The sequence below is a fragment of the Coccinella septempunctata genome, chromosome 6 (genome assembly GCF_907165205.1).
Source record: "Coccinella septempunctata chromosome 6, icCocSept1.1, whole genome shotgun sequence".
Taxonomy (NCBI): Eukaryota; Metazoa; Arthropoda; class Insecta; order Coleoptera; family Coccinellidae; genus Coccinella; species Coccinella septempunctata.
Genome location: NC_058194.1, coordinates 22731247 through 22756680, shown reverse-complemented (window position 1 = coordinate 22756680; position 25434 = coordinate 22731247). Strand labels below are relative to the sequence as shown.

The following is a 25434-nucleotide window of genomic DNA, read 5'->3' as shown; positions in this document are numbered from 1 at the left end:
TTCCTTTTTTCTGCACATTTCTTATTTTGATATATAATATTATTTTCATTACTGGGTTGATTTTACCTTAAGCATTTTATTGCCAGTTTCATAAAAAAATCTTTTCAAACCGGAAAAGTAATGTCTGCACACTCTTGGTCCCTTTGACCTTGAATCTTCCATTATTATTCAGTCTTCTCGTTTCTTGTTAAATACCAGGGTAAAATTGGGCATAAATATCCCGATGTAGGTTGAAGGTAACAAGCAGATGAAACTCAATTAGATACAATATGCTTCGAGAACATATTCGGTATAAGATTTCCGTCAATTACTGTCGAAAAGCCGCATTCGAAATTGAGCTTATTCCACTTTGTACCCCAATCTTCATATTATTAACACATACCGGTTTTATTTCGAATGAAACATGCTGGAAACATACATCCCTCAAAAATTTCTTTTCACAGAATCGGAGATTTCCCCAGAGCCCGCGACGTATTTGTGATATCTTTCCCGGAAAATTTAATCTTTTGATATTACGCTCCTCTGCGGTGAGTTGTTCCGAAATGTTTACATTCATTTCGTTATTCTTTTCAGACAGCTTTTTACGCGATGAAAAATGCCTCTTTGAAATACTTTCAATGAGGCTTTCAGATAAATTAAATAGCGGGTTCTCGCGCAGCGAAAATGCAAAACGAATATTTTCCAAGTCATTCGTTAGACCAAAGAATATTCCTCAATCATTTTTTTTTATTACTCCCCGTAACAGAGCTCGTTTTTCAAAGATTCCTGCCACATAAACGATGGAATGGATTTATTTATTGACCTTCGCTTCATTTTGTTTGATTGAGAAGTAAAGTTAATAACTTTCACCCGTCGATTTTCAGACGTGTTCTGAATTTCTTCGAAACTGCCTGTTTACTCCCCTCTCGATACTGTTTCAAGGTTGTTCGTTTATTGATGACTTAAAACCCTCTGCAAATGTGGCACCTATATGAACTTTTCCTCGAACATTCTGAAGAAGTTCATAAAATATCATATGCATTCGAAATGAATCTGCTGAAGAACAGTGTCGACTCGTCTGGTGGTTTGTTGTGGATTATAGTATATCACTCAAGGAGCATATTAGATGCTTAAGCCTGGGTTAACGGTTACTCGAGAATCAAAGGGAATGAAGAGGACAATATACTTGCCAGGAAAGGAGCACAAACTCCTTCTTTTGGCTAGGAACCTTTCTCTTGTATAGGAAAATGTATCTACAAGAAGGAGTTTCAGGAGAAAGAAAACACTGAAAGAGAATTACTTTGGGTAAAAGTATGAACACTCCAAAAAGTGTTAACACTGAGGGATATAAGAAGTAACAACATTTTGGGAAGAATATGCTACAGCTTCTTTGTGTGGCAAGGCATGCAAGGCCTCCTGAGGAGGGAGCACCTATTGAAAAAGGGTCTAGAAGAAACTGTGAATGCAGATTCTGTGGGTGGGAGGATGAAACTTCAGATCACCTGGTTATAAAATGCCTTGCCATTGCTAGCGCCAAAAATCTAGAATGGCCCATAAATCATTCTTTCTCCTAATGCGTATGGAGAGACTCACACCATGAGATAAATCGGCAAAAATCAAAAGTGCTGACAGAAAGGAGTCCCTCTCCCGATATGAATAGTGTGTTCTGTTTCCTATGTGTATTGTCCTTACATCTGTAACGTTACTGCAGGTGAACACAACATGTTCCACGGTTTCAGCAGTGGTCGGCACAAGGAACAACACATTTTTTTTTAAATCTCCATCGAACAGGCGGCAAGTCTAATAAAATGGGACCTACTCGTTGTTACTTGAGCCATTGGTGGGGGAGCTGCAAACAATATTAGTATCAGATTAGATCGGAAGTAGGATTGCAGGTATTTGACTGTAATATTACAACTGAAAGACTTTATAAAGAAAAATTCATAAGATTCTAACTTTACCTGATAGAGGCCATATTGACGTCATCCAAGTTATAAAATTGGTTAGTTGCTAAAAAGCGCCACAACAAATAAAATCCTAAGTTAGTGGCAGAAATTCAAAATATTGCTATTCATATCTTAAGCCCGTTTGTAACAGCCGAGAATTCTCTGGAGAATTCTCTACCAAATTTTAGTGAGAAAATGGCAGAGATTATTTTGTATGCAACTGAACAGATAATTCTACCGAAAGTGCGTATGTAACGGTAAAGAATTGACGGCGCATGAAATCCCGAATAAATTTTCTAGAGAATTCTCGGCTGTTGCAAACGAGCTTTCAAACAACATATTTAAACTGTCACCATCTTGAAAATAATCTAAATACAAAAAATGTGTTCATAGAATACAAGTCAAATAAAACTACCACCAATGAATCTCCATTCCATTTTCCTGTCGCCAACTGATTCTTATGAAAGTAAAGAATGTTTACATCAACGTAAGGATCATTAAAATCCGATTCCATTACTGAACCTTTTGTATATATCATGATTCATGCATTAAGGAGGCATTTTGGCCGGATGCATTCAAGAAAGAGGACATAAAACCTCTTCACAAAGGCAAGGACAGACACAATATGTCGAATTATGGGCTAAATCATCAATAACTAAATGACCTGAAATTTTAAAACAATAATCGACAGTAGGATATTAAGTTTTATCAAGAAACAAAAGTTGATAGCTGAATGTATGGCTTCGTGAAAAAATTAGGATTTGAAAGACACACCGAATTACTTAACTGACCCAAATAAACAAGTGACGCGATAGAAGCGTAAGCGTAGCCGTGACGTTTTTAGATTTTGCAAAGGCTTTTGATACCGATGATATTCTGTTGGACAAATTGAACAATTATGGGGTCAGAGGTAATGCTCTGCAACCACTCACATCATATCTGGAAAAAAGGTGCCATAGGGTAAAGTGTAATGATGTTAGAAGAGGTAAAGAAAACACACTAATCCAATTTTTAATGGAGGATTTCATAAGTAGAATGTAATGATGTTCCAAGTGATTATTGTGAGGTGAGTACTGGTGTTCCTCAGGGTACTGTTCTGGGACCATTGTTCTTCATATTCAAATCTGAATTATCAAAAAAGAATCTAAAATGTTTTTAATAAAGTTGCCCAAAGCATCCCCCTACATATCCATTTCATTGGAAGAGTGAATTTCTGCGATCAGGAAGTACCACTAGGGGCAGGAGTATTCAGTTGCCAATGGGATTCAGGACTGTTTCAAAAGTACTTTTGTTAGAGAAAAAAGTATTTTCAACTCTCTTCCAAATTAACTCAATTGGAGGAATTCATAGTTGTACATTTCGAAAAACTCATCCTGTATAAAAAATAAAGAGGTGAAGGTTCATTAGCTCTTGTGTTATATGACCCAGTATCGTGGCCATCTTCTTGTGACCCGTTAGGAATGAAAAGATATCTCGGCGTGTGTATAATGAAGAACAAAATCACGAAATTCTCATTAGTATGGCTTGTGCCGCACTCGAAAATACAATAACAATGAAAAAAGCAATATGCCTCCTCATTCATAATGAATGAAGGAAACAACATAATCAAAGAACAAGACGAACCAGCTGGCCTAATGTTTTAATTCAACATTCATTCAGTACTCCCCAAGGAGAATGGAACATCTCAGCTTGCGGAAGCAGCGATTCCGCAGATATCCTCATTGTCTGTACAAGGGAGCACAATTCCACTCCGACGATCCTGTAACGGTCAGATATTAGCAGCGTGTACAATATTTAACAGCGGCTTCGGAGAATCAATCGAGGTATCAGAGCTGACTTCCTGTTTACGGTAGTGGCTCACAACGGGGCCGCAGTCTGAATATCATCTCCCATGTTAGTTTCAGCTACATTATGCATGTCAGACCTATTTGCTCTAATAATAGAGGAATTCATATTTAATACAGTAGACGTTTGTTGCTACGTGGATTGTTTAATCCAGTCACAGCTATGTTTTTATTGGATTGCAACGATAAAGAAGTCTGAACTGTGGAACAAATATCTGGTTTCGAATTTTCTTTTCGACATTTCCTCTGCTTTCTTCGTTCGTGTATAGATAGGTACTAGAGCCCAGTAGAACATGCATTAAATGATGCAAAAATTGCAGCCATAGAATTTATTGCTGAAATGGCTTCCGCTATGTCCCACTATGAATATCCTATAATGTGCCGTAAGGTTGGTTTTCGCGGTTTTTGGATCATATCTCCTGTAGGACTGAAAATTTCGGAAAAATGCTCCATTTTAATGTTGTAGTGTGTTAAATTTTGCTTCAAAAGAGACTGGACACATGTATTTCGGACTAACTGTTTTCGTTATACAGGTTCTCAAATTTTTCAGAATTATGAAAAATATTCGTTTTGTGAAAATATCTTTTGAAATAACCTTGTAATTTGTAATGATATACAGGGTGTTCTACAAGCTCTATGACAAACTTTGACAGAAGGTGGCTGTGCTTCTTTTGAAATTTGTTTTTCCTATGAAAGTAGGTCCGATTCGTTTTCGTTTAGGAGTTACAAGCATTTGAAATTTTGTTTTTCATGTTTTGATTAAGTAGGCGGACAGAAAATATCGGTTTTCTCATTATTCATTTGACACTTGTTCCACTAAGGATGGTATCAACAATAACCATAATGAACATGTATGAGCACTTCAGAATCCATATGGCATTAGACAAAGACAATTTCAGCAATGTTTCAGTGTAAATGTTGGGGGTGCGTTTTTTAAAAATGATTTGATGCCAGTACATGTTTTAAATGATCGTTTGAATGCAGATTTGTATAAAAAATTTTTGGAGCATTGGAGCACAACCTTTTTGACTTCATTGATGACTTAGAGCTCAACATTGTTTGAAATATGTGGTATCAGCACGATGGTGCACTACCAAACAGAGATGGGCAAGTAATCAGTTGATTGAATAAATGGATAGGTCAAGGAGGACCAATATATGGCCACTTCGTTCGCCTGATCTAAATCCCTTAGATTTTTATTTATGGGGACATAAGAAGCAGCTTGTTTATAATGTTGAAATCCAACCTCATCAACAATTACTTGATAGAATCCAAGATCCAGCGAACCAAATACGAAACGACCCAAATCTGATCCGCAGAGTAACGGCATCTTTAGTTCGTCAATGTGAAGCTTGCCGAAAGTGGACAATTTGAACAATTTTTATAGTCTCAGAATTTCCATTTATTATTATGATTTGAACATGAAAATATGATTTTTTAAATGCTTGTATCTTCTAAACAAAAACGAATCGGACATATGTTCATAGGAAAAAAAATGTTAGGAATAAGCACAGCTACCATCTGTCAAAGTTTGTCATAGAGCTTGTAGAACACCCTGTATATTTTTTTGATAAAAAGCAATACAATTTTTAAGCAAATGATAGTTATACCATGTGTATGAGATACAGTTTTAGCAGAAGTTAGCGTAAACGGGATACCATACAGTTTGGTGTATGATAAAGGAGCTTAGGGAAAAATCCAAGTAAACAAACCCTTTCTCTCCGGGAGTGCAGTGAATTGAAAGACATGAGATTGTTTACAAAAAACATGAAATTTTATATTGAAGAGCATTAGCACAGCAAAAATGGATTCTTTCTTCGATAAAAAAAATCCCGTAATTCTTTCCCAAGATATTATACCAAAAACTTCAATCTAAAATAGAGAGAAAACAAAAGAAGAAGAATGTAAAATAATAAAATTAGATTCAATATGTTAGATTGACCTTAAATTCACAAACCATTTCAAAAATGATTCGGAAAATGCATGGAAAAATTCAGCTGTGCATAAATTTTTTCCACATGAGCAAGGGACAACAATATTTTGCAGCCGATAAACCAAAGATAAGGCTGCCGTTCGAAAAGTTGTTGCATCAGCAATCCATACCAGTACCAGCTACTTTATGCAGGATATTATTCCTAATTTTTAACTTCAGACGCAAATTTTCCAGATGGGCTTTGAAATTCAGCGAGGAATACAGCTTAACACCTAGATATTTAGGATTGAAGTTATGTTCCCAAAAAGAGTTACCTAAAACTGCACTCAATTTTCTTTATTTTTGATGAGTATTCAAATGGAAACACGAAACCTCAGTTTTATTTGGGTTAGGATGTAAACGCCACTCGAAAAAGTAATTCCTCAAAATTTCTAAATCTGTAGATAGATTATTGTCTATGCATTTAATATTAGAATGACGAAATGAGAGGGCAATATCATCAGCGGATATAAATTTCTCAGAAGAAGTAGTGGGGATATCACTCAGATATAAATTGAAAACAAGAAGTTTTAAAACTGATCCTTGTGGAAGACCGTTATTCAAAGTTTTGAAATTACTACTGTTATCATCAACAAAAAGACGAAACCTTCTGACACTATATTTTTTAGTAAGCGAACCATCTTTCCACACTTCAGATGCTTATAACCAAACCATTCTTCCTTACCGTGTCATATGCTGCTGATGAATCCACAAATGCTGCTTCTAGTTTATTATTGAAACCTGCTTCAATGAAAGTGGTAAGGCTCAGAACCTGATCGCAACCTTTTAATGATTAAGTTGATATCTATTGAAGACATATAATGGTAGAGGGTAGTTTCTACAATTGGCAACCATAATCTTTTTTTCCAGAAATAAATAGATATTTCGTTGCTGATGATGATTTGGTCATTGATGGATTTTTTCATTAACCGTTAAGTTAAGTGGTTGAACTTATGGAGATTTCAAATACCGATAACGAAGACTTGTAGAAACAGTTGAAGAACGAAACACCCCTAAAGCTGACGAACTGGCCGACCAAATTATTTAACGCGCTGACAAGCAAACAATAAACAACATGAATAATACCTCCGTTAAAGTGTTCTATATAGAGATAACAGTGCAAATCTCCGAATACATGTTTAAGTCACATTAATGTCTTCGCGGACCTCGGCGAAGGTATCATTAAGACGAATAGCGTGTAGGGTGAAATGTTAAAATCACGGAACGCGACCGTGTAGCGGAACAACACAGTTCCGCAGCAAACCGAAATGAGTTACACAACACGAAAGGTTACATTACGCAGATGTCTCTCTACGTTGGTTGCGTCTTCTACATCGTTCTGACCACATTACGAGCCTGGGGCGTCTTTATTAAAGAGCATTACATATGAAATATTGTCGGCTTATCTGCGTTCTGAATTATTTGTTACTGATTACTCGAAATAGACTGGTATGCGACAGAGGGAAATTTCAGCTTTTTCGTATTCTGTACTTCTGAATTGACTGAAAAGATGTACGAGGTTATACGAAACGGGAGGCAAACCAACAAACCTACATACGTAACTAAACTATTCAAACATTGAAGTGAAGAATTTGCGTACAGGTTACATTACGATAAAACGATTGGGTGCATGTACTGGATGTATTGAGTTGGGTGTCTGAAATGGCAAGACTGCTTTTGAGTGGAGACCTAGAACAATTAACAGCCTTCATGGTGGAGTGCGGGCTTGAAATCAGCTCCTTAAAATACCTTGAAATCAAGGTTGAATATCAGGTGTTGCCACTCATATTCGGCATTATGTCAATGAGGTTTACAGCGAAATTCCAATATCTCATTATATTATTGGATCTAGTAGGAAAAGCTCAGCAATTTTGACTCCTTCATTTTTTCAACAAGTGGGTCTGGACACGCACAGAGCTAACGACCATTTTGCCTGTCATATTTCTACAGTACACATGTCCAAAAATTGACTAACACTCGGTCCAATGGCGTATCCTTCGTAAGAATTGACGGGCTCGTTATATCGTTAAGGCAAGCTATTATTTAACCATTAATAAACTATAATAACTTCATCAACTCACATTCTGCAAAGCATATTTTGATACGTAGATTATTGCAAGCTTGTTAGTGGAAAATATATATAAAATAATCTTGTGAATAAAGCGGTAATGCATGAACAAAATTTGGAAAAATTTGTTAATTGTTCCTCATGCCTTATCATAACTGTCTGAACCACCAATCTCGTTTTCCCCAAGAGCAAGATTGTAATCGAAACAAACGTTCAGTATATGGGCACAAAATCACTGAAGGCAGCTGAGCCTTACCAGAAGGAGCATTTTTTTAACGCCCTACTGCTTATAAATAGAAATCCAGAAAAATATCATGTATTATTAGTCCCAGAACTCAGGATACTGCGATCCTAACTTGAAGCTCTACCACACTGATATACGGACACTATAGTCTAAGATCTGACCTTCAAGATTACAACGATCATTTGATCGAAACCAATTCAAGTGCTGATAGTAGGTCCTTTCGTTTGCATAAAAAGTGTAGCACTTTTTTACACCTCCTTTCGACTAGGTGTAGATAAACTAGACCTCCTCTACACTAACACCTACACTGGTGTTAATCCAATCAGCAAACGAATACTAAAATCGTGGGTAGAAAAGTGCTACACTTTTTATGCAAACGAAAGGACCTAGTGTCGGTAAAGAGTAGGGTAAACTACAATGTCCAACGTTCTCTATGGAAGACAGATGGGGAGATTTATGGTGGTATTCTACTTTCATCTGTAAGCCAATCTGTATCTTTTCATAAGCTTACAGGAAAATTGCAATTCTGGACGGTTTTTAGTGGTCTCTAGCTTACAGGGATCCGTAACTATTTATGATAAGTAGTTCGAAAGTGACACTTCCAATGAGATAGTGACAGAGACATTTCCAGAATTGCATTATTCATGCATCTGTCAATCTGAAACTTACAGATCGATCGTACGCTACAGATTCGTAACTTACGAATGAAAAGCAGAATACAACCATTAGAGAGCCCACGCAACAAATCAACTTGATTGTCCTCAAATTGAGCCAACTTAATACTTGTTGGAACAGCCTACGAATATAAGGCAGAGCGTGTGGGGACACCATGTACCTCATAGTAGTAACGGACGGCAGTCATGTGGCTTCTGATGAACACCAAATGTGACCTAATTTCATAAGCTTATATCCCCAATGCCATTTAATTCCTACAGTGTGGGGCACATGCCTCTGAAAAAAGTTCGAGCCTCTCGTTTGTCACCTTAGCTGAAAAACTTATCGTTTCTAATCCTGACTTCAACAAATATGTTCTTCTTCTTCCTGAAGTATGTCCACGGCTGCTTAGGTCCTTCAGACAAATTTCCAATTCAACTAAATGAGCCTACTAAAGCAGATCTTGGTAATTTCAATACTCAATCCGATTTGAGTAACCATATTTTTAGTGGCCTGAATAATAGTAAAAGTATCGATGGTGAGAAATGAAGAACTAAAACATAATAAAAAAAGGAAATAACTAAAATTGTTATTCCATTTTCATATTCATTCAGCATCTTTCTCTCCTTAAAGAAGACTGGAAAATAAAACGTAAATAAAACGTTTGGTCGGTACTTCTTTCTATAGGCATTGTTTGAGAAATATTCAGAAAATTCTTGATTTTATACTTTTTGTTCAGTATCTACAAAAAATGGAAGAAAATTGTCATTATGAAAAACTTTCTAACACAGATGAGAGGTAATGAGGCCTCAACGAGTCTGTGAAGAGTATTTACTAAAAAGTATATGAAATTTTGTAACTATCATCAAGTATGGATCCATACTCTTTATTATGAGGATATATGTAGCTGTCAAGTCCGAAACTTTTCCGCATAATTAAGTAGCAATGATACAGTCCCGTTGCTAGAGGGTTGACATGCTTTGTTAGTAGTTGGCAAAATTATGTCGATTGAAGTAGCTTGTTAAGTAGTATGAAATTGCCACTTTATTCTCCCGTAACACGGGTAAATAGGAGTAAGCCACTAGGCAGGTTAGCATGAACTTGCAATTAGAAAAGTTTCTATTCGTCAATAAAGCTCAGGCAAGCAGGCCGATGCAGTAATTCTTTTCATAACTTATTCAAGTGAACGTGAAATTATGCTAGCGAGTTTTATAGGTTCAAGAAGAAAATTTCAGGGTTTGAGGAACAGTGATTTTGGGTCATTAAAATGTCGTTTCGTGAGTGACTTTTCGAAATGGCTGTTTGTTAGGCAACTGATTCTGGCCGTGATGACGATATTATGTCTTACTTCTTGAATTAACGTCGGTTTGAAGCATGCAAAATGGAAGGGTCTATAGTTCCGTAAAACTGAAATGCAATGCTGATAGTAAAGTTCAGCTAGACCAGAATTCGGCACACATTTTTGAAATCATGAAACATCACGGTTTTTTACTACCACGTCCATAAGTTAACTACTAAAGTTTATGTGGGCGTTTTTCCAATGCATATATCAGTTCCGCATTAGAAGCCAAAAGTGGATATTAGTTGGTCTTGAAAAGTGAAGAACAGTAATGAGATTTACAGTGGATGGTGGCGATATTGCAGACAGCTGGCGCTGATATGCCTAATCGTCCAAACTATCCAGTTTTTCGCAATTCCTCAGTCTCCTGTCTTGGATTCAATGATTGCGATCATTATTCTCTGTGCGTTGGTGAAAATGTAGAATCTAAGATTGAGGTTATGGGCCTTAGACCGGGGTTCTGTTTTGTTTTTTGTATACAGAAAGGGGAATTCTTACCAACTATACCTCTTCTGAAGGGGAACAGTGTACTCAGCCTCCTAAGATCGAGACCCACTAAAACCTCAACCTGCTTCTTCAATTTGATCTCTTTCGATATAGATATGACTCCTTCTACCTATTTGTGGGTAAATCCGCTTCATTGCTGATCAGGATTTGTCAATCACTTGTTATTTGTAGCTGTCCCAAGTCAGTACTTTATCTAGTGTGATCTCTAGATAATTTGCTTCTCTTTTTCTTTCCTCGTCTTCTCCATCAATTTCTAAGTTGGTAGCCTTCTCTTTTGCAATATTATTGCTTGACCTTTTTGCCTCTTTAACCTAGGACAGCTATTCTGGTATCATCTGGGTATAATGCAAGCATGTTTCTTAGATTTTTTATGACATTCATATCCATGATGTAGACATGGATATAAATGTTGCCCTAGCACTGATCCCTGAGGAACTCCCGCGTCCAGCATTCTCGCATGTCTATAGGATAGGTGTCGCATGCGACATTACAAAGTTGAGTAATGAAATCTGCCGATGACTGCTAGCTTTCTTCCGACAATTTAGTGATGCCCTACTCCTCAAAAAACAATTCTGCTCGCAGGTTGTACAGGACGATTTAGTAGGTATAATTCACATTATCATTGATATATTTCCATATTGATTAAACTATTTTTGAGCGCCCCAATAAATATTTTCATTGCATATCTGAAAATAAGTCCAGTTTTGGTGTGTTTTTATTTCCTATCAGCTGATCCCCGATTTCAAAAGTTTTTCCGATGTATACGTTGCCTATGTTGCTACCAAATCTCCGAGTAAAAAATTTGGTTCAGAAAACATTTCACGAGCAAACATTAAATCGATTCGGCAGAGATTCCTTGATAATCGTATCAAATTTATTATCCTGTCGCTCAATAATGTTACAATATTGACATTCGCAATATGTCACCTGCCACCATCTTACGGCTAACCTGCAATTTGCACAGTATAAAGGATAAAATGCTGAGCGAGCACTTAATTAAATCTGCCGGGTAATTACCCAATTACCAAGAATAAACAAAGGGGGTATGCGTGCAAATATAGAACGGGTGAAACGAGGTTGTGAAAAGCTGCCTATACTTCAATAAGGGTTCAACTTATCGTGACAGGCCCTATAAACTCGACGGACTGGCTCAATTCTGGCAAGACCTCTGTAATTTGTTGGGTACTAATGGGATCCGTATCGCTGGTCAGCTCCCCCAGACGATCGTATCGATAATAAACTATATATAAAAGTAATATCGAGGTAATAAAAGGTTATTTACATACACAGTAGAGAATACAATGGTCGTGCGTGCTTGTGTTTCCATAAACGAGAGGTTTTTTCGTTAAGTTCCAGCGAGATCGTAGAATTTATGGCACGATGAATTACTACGAATTGAGTGCTCAATGAGGAGGTCAAACTTGGTCCTGAGCGATAAGGATCAATTTTGCGGAATTGCGAAGGTTTTCGGATAGCTACAATGATCAGCTATACTCACGTAGGCTTCCATCCAAATTACAGTGTGTGACTTCGACATGCCAAAAAAAAATTCGATAGCTTTCCAGTTCGCTGATTCGCACACTAAGCTGTGCATCATTTTTAGATGAACACAATAAACACAGAGCTTATCGAACTGTGTCCATCATAATTTGATTCGATTTTTAATTCTATGGAAGTAATATTTGCAATCAGCTAATTCCAGTTGTGTAGAAAAATCATTTTTTCACAGGTTCCATACTCACTTCAGTTTTTTCCAAGTTGGAATTTTGAACGAATTGTCTGACGGAAACTGAAAGTTAAGTTCCGAAGTGAGTCGTGGGATCTCCAGCTAGATTCTTGGAAGCTCTTGATCTCTCAATCGAATTTTTGCCTATATGTCGAATTTGATTCTCTCCTTATATTCACCTAAACAATTGTGAGATTTGCGAGATCACAAATACGAACATTTCAATTTAGCGAATAAATTTGCGAACTAACCAGAATGATTTTTCACCGTCTGCAGGGAAACGAAAGTGATGTTCATGTTAATCTGACAGTTTGCTTGGTGGGGCTGGCCCTACGGAAAAGTTGAAAATGATAAAAAACAAATTTTTTTCGAGCGTGTCAGATTTTCAGAGGATATGTTAATTGGACCCTAATGAAGCTACTTTTTGAGGGACTGACTACTCGGACGTGACAAAAAGTCACAGCGGTCCTAAGAAAATGCAAAAAAAAATTTTTACTTGTACATACTCGAGCGTGTCAGATTTACATACACTTGGTTAATCTCATTGTTGCAGACGTGTTGATCCATTAATCTGACACTAATTTCTTCTTAATCTGACAGTTTGAAGATGATAACAAGAAATTTTTTCGAAATATCCCCCTTCCTGTACCTCTAATCGTTTCTGTATTCATTATGAAAGTTGTATATAATGAAATTCTATAAAACTTTTGTCTGAAGCAATTTTACATACTTCTATCCGTTTTCGAGTTAGAGGGCAATAAGGGCGAGGAGCTTAGCCACACATGCGAAAGGCCAAGGTCAATGTAGAAACCCAGTCTAATTTGCATTTATCGCCATATATCTCGAAAACGTTCAAACGTAGAAGAAATTGTTTCGGAATAAATTTGTAGAAAATGTTATGCTCTACAACTTTTTTAATGAAACCGAAAACAATTTGAAGTCCAGGAGAGGAGATAATTCAGAAAAAGTGATTTTTGTGACATTTATGACCAATTTTTATTGTTTCGGCTAGCTCAAACTGTCAGATTATATTTATTTCGTTATTCTTGAATCGTTAGCTTCAAAATGAGAAAAAAAGCCACCACGCGCGAGAATGTACAAGTGACGTTTTTTTTTGGAAGTTTGGCGCCCTCCCACACATTTTCGTCAAGCTCACATTGTCAGATTGAGAGAATATATACTTATCAACATGTAATTAACCACATACATCTTAATCTGACAAGATCGAGTTTTTTTTTTTCCACTATTCTGACAAGCTGTCCTAGACAATTCCCCCTATATACAGATCTAATTTTTGGTGGAAGTACTCTACAAGGTTTAAGGTATCTCCCCTCGTATATTAATCTGGCACGCTCAAGTAAATCCAGAATTTCCCTCTTGGGCTCCCCTACTATTAGCCTAGCTATTCTATACAATGCCGAATGTGCAGCCGGCAATGTGTGTAAAAGACTAAACGCAATGTCATAAGTAAAGAGTTAGTCTCATAAAAATAAGGGTTTGAGCACTTCAAAATGCTGCAGCATCCTTCATGTACTGCGCTTCCCTTGAAAAATAGCATCTACCAATTTTTTACCGAATTATTGAAACTCCGAGGTGAAAAATTGAGCGAAAAAACTGATAATTTATAAAGCGTTAAAAAAATTACTCAAAACTTAGGAAATTCTTGCGAGCTAGTTAATATTTTGAAGCAAAGAGCCTAGTGTGAGGGTGTTGACAAAATATTGATCAATATCTCATCGGTTTTCCAAAAACGCGAGACTCAAACCTAACAGATACAGGCATGTATATCAATAGAATAATGAGTAGAGCGTAATGAGGGTAACTGAGCGCAGTGGGTAAGTGTGCGCAGTGCGTATATCTCGACTATGCAATGTATGAAAGACGGGTTCATTTGGGTGAAGCAAGGGCGCAGAATCGCCAAATTAGTTTTTCATAAAAGTGCTCCGTGCGACGTTTTGTTAACTTTTTATTTGCAATCAATCAAATTTACTAGTTTTTTTGTTAATTTTCAGCATCTCTGCAAATTCTGCCAGGTCCAAGTTCCGAGTTCGACAGTGTTAAACAATATTTTATTCGATCATGGGCATAATAATCTAAATATATTATATAATAAAAAATTTTAGGTTCTCTTAGCTGCTCAACTCTATAAGAACGTCAATTCAAATTTTGGCTTACTGGGGAAAGGGTGCGCGGGTAAATGTGTGCATAGATTCATTATAAGAGCCACCAAAAGGTGAATGTATCAAGTGTTGTGTTCACCAAGAATTGTGGCACGAACAATTCGTGTTTATAAAATGGCGCTTCTGTATTGACAATAAACAGCATTTCTCTAATATTGTAACATTTTGATGACATTATTTCGTAATTTGTTTTGATTGTGTGGTTCACTAAGCACTGCGTTCACTTACCCCGTGAGGGTGCGCACACTCACCCGCAATACGGGGCATGTGAACGCACTCCGACTTTCACAATTAAATTTCTTTTTGCGGAAAGAAAACATTTTTGTTTGTTGGCTTTTTGATGTTTTTTTATAGATTAGAAAATTCTCTATCTTATGAATATGTTTTAATTTTTCTAGCTTCAACATTTGAAACAGGGTATGGCTTGAAAGGCAAAAGTGCGCACAGTTGCCCCGAATGACTCTATATGGGTATGGGTAACGAACGAAAAAATTCTGAAAACAAAAATTCTGAATTATGTCAAAAGCAACAGGTCTGCAGCAACTAATGATAAAAATAGTAATATTTTTCATTATTAACGTCAGCTGATTTGCTATCGAAATTTTTACCTTGCCTGAAATTCCGATAAGCATCATTCGGCTTTTGTGTTTATTTCATAAGTTCTATTAGCGTTCTGCTAAAACGTGTGCCTGAGAAACATCAGCATTGAATAATTTCCCCATTTCATCCGGTCTCTCATCTCTGAAATCGCAATTTTTCTTGATGCATAAGGGAAAAAGCCAATTTCCGGACAACCTGTGTCGTTTATCTATAATTGGACAGAAGGGGTAGTTAATGTTAATTGAGTTTGGCTGGCCACAATTATTCCACAGTGTATACAGTGGAATTGATAAAACTGGCCAATGAAAGCGAGAGGACTAAGCATATAACCGGGCCTTTGGTGAATTATCTCCGGAAAATTGTATAGAAAAGGGCCCGAAACACGTAGGAACTGAATTATCTGAATCCTCAGATTCCCCTTCGGAATGGCATGCAAAGCGGTGCGCTAAGAAGATTTCAAGTTGACAAATATTTTAATTGGGTGCTTATCCCTGAATAGCCTGATCAGTTTTTTTTTATGAAAAGGGCCCTTTTCGTATTTTCCCATTTCAGCGGATGTTGGGGTTACTTTGAAGATGAGCTGGAATATTCACACACTGGACATACACTAGGATAGGAGTTCTCGTTAGATATTTGTTTGAATGAGGGAAAGCTCAACAAACTCAAAACTAGAAACATTTTTCACTTGATTTTAGAGTCCTCCGCGAGTGATTAAATTTCAAATCAGTTCAGAGCTTTTTTCGATTAGAATTATAACTGACATTCTCGGTACTCTGTTAGGTCATTAGGATTTTGAATGTATTCCTTTTTATGTAAGAAAATTACGATAATTTTTTCAAACGACAATCAATATTTTTAGGACTCTTCTTAAAGTGTTTATTCTAAAATGGAAGAACATAATCCAACTCGATAAAATAATTCAATCAGATTGAAAATAGAGTGTCAGTTTTCGTCAAACAAGAATGTGAATACAAAAAGAGTACCTAGCAGTAGTAGCATGGTATCGAGAAAAGATTAGCAACGATCTTTATGATATTTCACAACATAGGCAGTTAATCAGGATACTTCTGTCTGAATGATTGAAATGAACTTCGTTTGTGTACTCTTTTTTCCATGGCTTCCAGTAGTTCGATATTGAAAAATAAAAATATCTGTGAAATTCCAAAAGTTCCTTGGCTAAAATGCAACTCTGTTCGAGAGATCCACAGATGTGTGGAGCCATAGATTTAGCTTGTTATTTCGAAAGAAATTTTGTTTTTCTAGTGATGGCATAGCTCTCTGTGAAAACTTGAAATGACTATAGTTTTTATTTAGATCGAATCGAAAAAAATGGTAACTGAGGAAACTTTCACTCAGAAATTCATCCAGTATAGGTTTGACCCCATCAATTTGACGAAAAAACTATGAACCTATTTATTGCTTTTTATGTACAAATTTTACGATAATGATCTGAAAATCAACTTTTACGTATGAATTGAACTAATTGCTGAAGAATTCTTGGTGAAATTCAACTCTGTCCGTTCGACCGACCTTAAACACTTCAACTTTCCAAAGAAAAGGGCTTGGAACTTTTTAGGGCAGGTTCCGAATGCATCGGTCAAGTTCGATAATGGGCGAAATTCTACCGATAGTTTCAGACTTAGGTACACGGATCTGAATTTTTTCTCAATATCGAAAAAAAGAATACCACTCCTATGGAATTAACACTTGATAAGCAGTTGTAAAGCATAGAAACGAAGACTTGAGAAATTCAATTTGGATCGTATTACAAGAAACGTAAAGAAAAAAAAATCTGTATCCCAGAAAATACTCAGATAACAACACGGAAACTTCATTTTCAGCCTAGTACTACTTATAAAAACAATAATATTTCGTTAGTACCAGGTAATTATTCTCGGGAAAGGAGAGGGGTTACTGCTTTCTGGTCTTTAATTCAAACATACGCACAACAGCCTCTGATTTCTGCACTGTTATGCGAAAGTTGATATCTAATTAATTAGTCTGTTTTAGTTTTAATATGGATTATACATTTATACAAGGTGGTGTTATGTATATAAATTCGAAAGACTTTGGGACTTGATACTTCTATGAAAATTGTTCCGACACAGAGAGAAGTTTGTGAATAGACGATTTAAATTTTTTACGGTTTCTGAAATGCTATGTATTCAGTCTTGAATGTTGCCTGACTCAGGTTTGTCAGGCGTGTTTGTCCCAGTTTCTAGCGACGCGTTGCGGGCAAGAAACAAACTCTTCGACTGTCAATCATTATGACAATTAATAGTTTCATTGTCGGACGTTTCGAAAGTTTCGAAGAGTAATTCTCTATAATATCGCCTCAGTTATTGCACCATTTGTCATCTCTTTTATTGGGATATCATCTATTTCAAGTGAGCCACAGTGATATTGAGCAATTTCCAGTGTAGTGCCTCGTGTCTTCTCTAATAGCAAGGTGATAGACACGAAGCTTGTTCAGAAGGAAAGTTGGTTCTATGTTTCCCTTTTCTTTGGAACCCTTTTCTGCTACCAGACCAGTGGAGATTTGCCTAGGTTTCTTTTTAAGCCCGTTGGGGTAGGTAATAGCATTTTCACCTTCTCAGTTGCTCAATATCCACAATAATAATAATCTGAAATTGGATTTAGGATATTCTCCGCATATTTTTTCAACCCCTAAACTTCATTTTTCAGAGGAGGATACTCAAATCCTTCAGTATTTCATTATATTTAACGAAGTTAGAACACCAGAGAATAGAATACCCCGAGATTTTGTTGTTTGATTTTTTTACCTAACTCCTCAATGGAGTTAAACGGTTGACAAAATTATGCGAAGAACATCTACACAGTGCTACACATTACGTAAAATTCTATTAGTCAGGGTTTTTGACAATCCGTGAGAAAAATTAAAATAGTCAACTCGTCAACAACTTCTTAAGGCTTGCGTCTTGGAAGGTCGAAAGAAATTTATATGGATATATCAGCCGTTTTTCTTCACCGACACCCTCTATATCCTTTTTTGTGTCCCCTAAAATTTCAAGGAATACTCGATATGTTCTCCCACAATTCGCCTCCTCGAAGATGCCTCAAGGTAACCACTCAGAAAAGCAATTTTCGCAGGGCACATATTTCTGTCGGTGGAAAAACAAAATATTCTATTCATCACTTAATATCACGGTAAATGAAAATTTCCAACATATTGCAAATTTACATTCTAGAGGTTTTTCATCGTGGATATGTACGTGTTTATCCTGTCTTCTGTCTGTACTGAAAGCTTGTACACGAAAAAATCAGAGTAACGTCGTTACATCAGAAAGTGAACAATCGGAGCTGCGTTGAAAAGGCACATGAATTATTCATGGGAGCTGCTAAATTGGACCAAATATCACAATGAGGAAGTCCCGTGAAAAATGTGAAGCGTACACTACACTTTAGGGATCTCTAAATCCCAGTAATCGAAACGTTGTAATGTATAATGAATCTCTTGGGGATGAAGCTTCACATCTTGGCAGAAAAATGAGATTTTCGACCTCTGGATATTCACGCATTGTCAGGTTATATATTTCGGGGATGCTGCTTTCAAAATCGCTATTTTCATCGGAAGAAAATCTACCTAAAATTCTCTTTCGTTCTTTTCGATCCGATTCAGCACAGATACGTGGAAAAAGACGTATTATATATAAAGTATGTATAAACTGGGATTCTTCAGTTCTTGAGAAAATGTTTCATACCACCTCTCAGAGCTTTTTTCTCGCAATTTGATGAAATTGGGAGGTTTGTTGCATTGTGTTCAAGTTCTGTCCAATCATCGACCGTTCGGCACTGAAAAAGAGAAGCTATCAATAAATTATTTGTTGAAAATGCTGCAGCTCTGAAAGTCATTTAACTATTTGTTAGAAGGTTCTATGATGTATGCACTTTCAACGGTGTTGAAAGCGTCTGCAGGGATTAAGATACTGTATAGGCCCTCCGTGTCTCTGATAATAATGAATTCATGCTTATCTGACAGTTTCCGTCTGACAGTTGAAAATGGTTGAAAAAAAATTTTTTTTGCGAGTCAGATTTTTGGAGGATATGTTAATTGGACCCAAAGGAAGTTACTTTTTAAGGTACTCACAATTTGGACGTGACGCAAGGTCACAGCGGTCATTGGAAAATGTAAAAAAATTGTTACTTATACATACTCGACCGTGCCAGATTTTCATGAAAATGGTTAATCTCGGTGTTGTAGACGTGTTGACGCATTAATCGGACAATAATCAGGGGGGGTTTTCTTAATCTGACACTTTGAAGATGATTAAAATGCTTTTTTTTCGAATATTTCCCTGCCTGTACCTCTAATCGTTTTTGTGTTCATCATGAAAGTTGTAGATAATAAAATTCTGCACAACTTTTGTCTGTTTCAATTTTACATACTATTAACCGTTCTCGAGTTAGAGGGCGATAAGGGCGAGGAGCTTAGCAACACATGCGAAAGGGCAAGGTCAATGTAAAATCCCGGTCTAATCTACATTCATACAATTGTCAAAATGACAAGGTATGTCTATGATGACAATTTCGAAATTAGTCACGAAAATTTTAGTGTTGTCTCTGACTAAATCTCAGAATGTACTTTTTTACAAATAGTGAATTTTCGCTTCAGCATGTATCGCTGAACACTTTCGCATTAATCGCCATATATCTTCGAACGTAGAAAAAATTGCTTGGGACGAAATTTGTAGAAATTGTTATGCCCTACAACTTTAACAATGAATGCAAAAAAGATTTGAAGCCCAGGGGAGGAGATAATTCAAAAAAACTAATTTTTGTGACATTTATGACCAATTTTTATTGTTTCGGCTTGCTGAAAATGTCAGAACATATTGTTTTCATTATGCTCGAATCATTAGCTTCAAGATGAGAAAAAACGCCACCGCGCTCGAGAATGTACACGTGACGTTGTTTTTTGCAACTTTGGCGCCCTCCCACACATTTTCGACACGCTTTAATTGTCAGATTAAGAGAATATATACTTTTCAACGTGTTATTAACCACATATATCTTAATCTGACACGCTCGAGTATGTGCAATGTACAATTTTTTACTATTGTCCTAGAAAATTCCCCCTTTAATTTTTGGTGGAATTACTATACAGGGTCCAAGGAATGCCCCCTTATATTAATCTGACACGATCGAGTAAATCCCGAATTTTCCTCTTCGTCTCCCCAACTATATGGTCCTGTTCCGCTTCCTCCACTGGGGTTTTGTTTGTTCAGTGAAATCAAAAAGACTAAAATAGTATACCTTTTTCGTCAACCTGAACAAAAAATTACATTTTCGTACTAATTTTCTAATGAAAAGTAAGTACTTCTTATCCGTACACATTTCGTCCGCAAACACTTTTCGTCTGTCTCTTCGTCACTAGATAGATGGGGGATTGAATCAATATTGGGGATACGAGTACATAATTTGATAAAAACATAAGCCCCCTTACAATAACTGTTATTTGCTATTATCAAATTAATTATTCACGAAGTCTGCTAGATTTTATGAGTGAATTGGGTACGTGATTTGAATATTTGTGTTTATTTTGATCAAAAATGGTTAGTGATAGCGATATATATATATGGATATAAGTTACACTACTCCAGAGCTGAGGTAATTTGCAAATACAGCGACCTAGAAGAGGCCATCAAACTACTTACTTTCGTAAAAATATGTGACATCCACGAAAAAATGTGATACGCCACTCGTCAAAAAACTATATGGTCTCGCCTGCTGGATAGCTGAGGCGCAGTCGAGGCTTTCGATTTATAGGCTCGACTATAATAGTCAGTTTTTCGTCTTTGGTACATAAATAATTATTTAATGTATTATAAATATAATAAACAGGTTCCTATCGACCGATCCTTCAGTCAAATGAGATATTCTCCAGGTGAAAATGCCGAAAATCAACGGAACCCTGTATATTCTGGCTCGCCACAATTGAAGTTTATAGTGCCGCTTTAATGTTCTGTTTCGTTTCAATAAAACGTGGCCCTGGAAAGGCAGAACACCCATCTGTCTTCCAAACTCTTTCCCAAACCACGAAAAATCAATTGAAATACGTTCCTGTTCCAACCTATGGCAGTTGCAGGAAACCGGATTTAAGAGTAGGAGTATTATTGTACGGTTTCTGTTAACCTCTGTGACATCTCGTTCCATACCTTCCACTGTAAGTCTTCTATTTCCATCAATTGAAAGGAGAATACAACCACACCTTTTCTGTCTTGTTAAACAACGAGACGAGGAGTTGAATTCTCATTTTTCCATCCATTATTTAGACATCCGGTGTTCGTTCTTGGTGGAAAAGATTGACGTCATTTATTGAATCTGAAGATTTCTCATTGCTAGGCAGAAAAAGTTCAACAAAGTGCATTGTATAGTAGTACCTACAGAGTTGGTTAAGAGTAACGCCCTCTTATTTACTATTTCATAGAAAAATGCTGCAACAGTTCAATTTTTTTCTCAAATTTATATCAAATTGAGGAGTTTATCAAGCTTCCTCTACAGGAGATGGGAAGTAGTTGGGTTCTTAAAGGAAATCTGTACTTTTTTTGCAACAAATATATTTGCTTACATATTTGGATCTAGGGGCATTTAGACTGCTATTTTTTATGGTAGTCTCTCATACTCTTCAATGATTAAACGCATGATTTTTATTTTTTCACCTGATAATTCTCATAACTTAATCAGAAAATAACCCAACAAATCAATGCAAGGAAATATATGGTAGCCCTCTGCTGAAACTCATACCCACAATGTTCTGACTTATCCAAATTTCCTCAGTGATTCTCATTACGCTTTATCGTCAATTTGAAACGAAAACTGTATTTATAATAATTCTTCCTCATTGCGGTTTCGGCTTATAGAATGCAGGGAATATTTTTATCAGTTAAACGTCATATGGATTATCCCTTGACTGCAGATTCCGTATTTTATCGAATAACATGTGAGCAGTCGATCAAACACCATATACAATGAACAAGAATGAAATTCCAGGTGAGTCAAATATTAATTATTTTCGCTGTTGGAAATATGGTGATGATTTGTTTCAAGATCGATTTCTTCATCATGAGTTAAGCTCTTCAAACTCTTCAAACAAAGCCACTTGTTTAAAAATATACAACAATCACAATTTCGACAATATGTGAAATATTAGGTTAAACAATTATCAACTTTTTTCATGAAGGTTTCGGCGTTCGTCACACCCAAGTGCTCCTGATGTTTTCTTGGAATGTACTCTACACTTCAATGGTCAATGGTTTCCCAATGTGCCTTGTTGCAATGACAAATGCAGCTACTAGTCCAAATCCTCGTATACCAGTGAGTCACATGAATAATTCCCGAATTCCAGAATTTATTGAGACATCATCAGACATTTTCAGATTGGCAAGACAGCAGTATAATATTATCCGCATATTTTTGGGGGTTTGTTACCACCCAACTTTTCGGAGGGTACAATGGACGAAGGTATGGGGTGAAGTGGTTCATGGTTACATCTATGCTGATCACATCTATCATTTGTTTCGTTATTCCATCCGTTGTGGTCAATTTTGGGTCGATTGGGCTCATTTTGGGAGTAATGATAGCTGGTTTGGCCCAAGGATTCAGCTACACTATGCTTCCGGTTTTCATTAGTTCTTGGGTACCATTCAAGGAGAAAACTACTTTAGGAAACGCAATATATGCAGGTAATATCTTAATTACTTTTCGAATACAGTTTCTCTTGATATTCACGTTTCTTTAAACCAAAAATTATTTTATATATTCCATATCATGCTTCAGCTCAAATAAATGTCGAGTACATAAAATATTGTCATGAAATAAAGCTTTTGATGGAAATTTCCATTGAGATTCAAAATGAGTTCAAGCCTGTCTATGTAAAAAATTTGATGAATTTTATTTTTAAGTGGTCCAGGTGTGAGAACAAAATAAATGAACTAATATAGGTTATATGAAATAACTATACACCCTCTTCCTTTCCAAGTGATTCTATAAAAAATAACGGTAGGAAAAATATACTTCATTCAGCAGTAACAGCGAACCAATATGAAAATGGATCAAATTCGACAGTTGAAATTTATAAAAGGACTAAATTCAATTATATTTTCCGAATATGCACCAAACTATTTTTGCAGCCACCAATAGAAGAATCAAAATAATTCTCTATACCGAGTTGGACGGGAGTTTGATAAGTTATGAAATGTTCATGAGGAATAAAGTTGGCTTTGCTGCGTTTCTGCATATTTTATGACTGGAACAGTGACTAACCCACATACAGACCGACACATTCAATAAATAATGCTGGAGGCCGACACCCCCTGAAAAATATATTCGAGATGGCAATTGGCACACTGATTGGCAAGCTGTAATTTTTTATAGGTTACGGTGTAGGCTGTGTCCTTGGTATAAACGTAGCCACTAGATGCTCCATATCTTGGTATGGATGGCCACTGTCATTTTACATATCTGGAACGATGCAATTGTTCTGGAGCTGTTTCATGACTATATTTGGAGAGAATGAACCAGAGCATCATAAATCAATATCGGATGCCGAAGTCCGATATATATTAGAGGGCAAGAATTTTCAGAAACGGGTAAGTATTCGACTAAATGGCTATTGATGATGCTAAGCGCTAATTGAAAATGGAAACTCAATAATTATTATTATAATTCATAATCTGAATCCATTATTTGAAAAAATGTTATCGGACACTTGGAAAGTTTTATTCGGTTGATTCTTTCATTGACAAAATTGTCATCAATAATGCTCGGCATCATTGAGCCTTCATCAAGGCTAAAACATCTATATTAAGGACTAATTTCAAGAGTTACAATAACCCTTCATTCAAAACTTAGATAGTTATAATTCCAAATATAAAAAATCGCAACTGTTAATTTGAAAACTTTGATTCTACAGCTCAGACGTTACTCATAACTATTTGATGTTTAGACCGGAAAATCAATATAAATATAAAGTAATTATTTAGCTAGCCGTTCCATGGAGAACCATATTCAACTCGAGAGAGGTTTGGTCGCTTTGGATTGCACATGGTGGAGCAGTTATAATAACATGGTTGAGTGCAGCAGAGTTTCCAGTTTATCTCAGTGATGTTTTTGAATTCAATTTGGAACAGGTCAGTTCAATTTTGAAATCACTGGTGGCCGAATATGCAATGAGAACTATATACATTAGAATTGAATGGAATGAATTTATTTTTCACAATCAAATGTTATTATTATGCTCATAATAAATAAAATAGCATATGATACACGTGGATAAATGCTTTCAAAGCAAACCTTTAGGGGACGCCACGTTTTTCAAATGCTCACTCATACATCTGTATTCTTTTATTTACCAGTTATGCTGCATCTAAGAGTAGGTATTTAAAGATTCAATTAAAAAAATTTGCAAGAGTCAACCAATTGTTGTCTATGGTGCTCATAAAGAACTAGGTAGTCCTATAGGATAGCAAGTTTTATTTGAGATAATCTGTAAGACCATTTCATTAATTCTCCATTTCCTCATGAATTTTTCAGGTTTGCAACATCATGACCATGTCATTCCTTCTTATTGGTGTTCTCAGCATAGGAGTTAGTGTTGTTGTTGAATATTTCATCAATGTTTGGCAAATTCCAACTGGTTCTTTGAGAAAAGTTTGCAATTCAATCGGTAAGGTTTTATTTTACTTTTTAATTTCTGAAGAATTATCAACGTTAAAAATGGAGTAATGCACGACATATTTTCTACTTAGTGTTATACTTTTTCAGCTTCTTTTGGTTCATCGTTTATGTTAATTTGCATGGCCAATCTAACGAATTTGGACAGAGTAAAAGTGGTTTTCTTCACATTGAGCATATTCTGTTTCAACGCAGCATCATTCTCTGGCTATCTGTTGAATTACAACGATATTAGTCCGAATTTCTGTGGCGTGATTTTTGGTTTGGGAGGAATGGTATCGAGTATCATGAACATAGCCAACCCAATTCTGATATCCATTTATGTTAGAGACCAGGTAAGAATTCGAAACAGTCAGAGCAGATATTATTTTAGATTTTTTTCAACAGTCCGATCCTAGAGAATGGGCTTTGATTTTCTGGTCCTCAGCAGTTGTGATGATTGTATCGAATATCATTTTCCTCATGTTCGGATCTGGAGAGAAACAAAAGTGGGACGATTGCCCCGAGGAAAAAAGGTAGGAAATTGAAAAGACGTCTACTGATTTTCATTCTGAACGATTTGTTTCATTTCAGATAAACTGATGTTGAGAAAATCCTTGAGTTATAACGTAGAATCAACATTAAAGATACGAAGACAAAAAATAATGACACACCGGCTTTCTTCTGTTTTTATTCAGCTATC

At 36.2% G+C, this 25434-nt stretch overlaps 1 protein-coding gene across 1 annotated transcript; it reads left to right on the top strand.

Moving 5' to 3' along the window:
- The first annotated feature begins 21224 nt into the window (after positions 1 to 21224).
- Positions 21225 to 25409, top strand: LOC123315540 (putative inorganic phosphate cotransporter). Its single transcript, XM_044901271.1, has 10 exons — positions 21225 to 21243; positions 21997 to 22070; positions 22261 to 22394; positions 22447 to 22762; positions 23454 to 23668; positions 24062 to 24208; positions 24612 to 24744; positions 24843 to 25087; positions 25140 to 25267; positions 25326 to 25409. The coding sequence occupies exons 2-10, from the start codon at positions 22049 to 22051 to the stop codon at positions 25327 to 25329; spliced, it is 1344 nt and encodes a 447-aa protein (XP_044757206.1). The 5' UTR covers positions 21225 to 21243; positions 21997 to 22048; the 3' UTR covers positions 25330 to 25409.
- Positions 25410 to 25434: the final 25 nt, after the last annotated feature.

Coding starts and splice junctions, on each gene's coding strand:
- LOC123315540 (XM_044901271.1), top strand. CDS start 22,049: ATGAACAAGAATGAAATTCCAG. Junction 22,071..22,260: donor GAACAAGAATGAAATTCCAG/GTGAGTCAAATA, acceptor TTTTTCATGAAG/GTTTCGGCGTTCGTCACACC. Junction 23,669..24,061: donor GCAAGAATTTTCAGAAACGG/GTAAGTATTCGA, acceptor GTAATTATTTAG/CTAGCCGTTCCATGGAGAAC.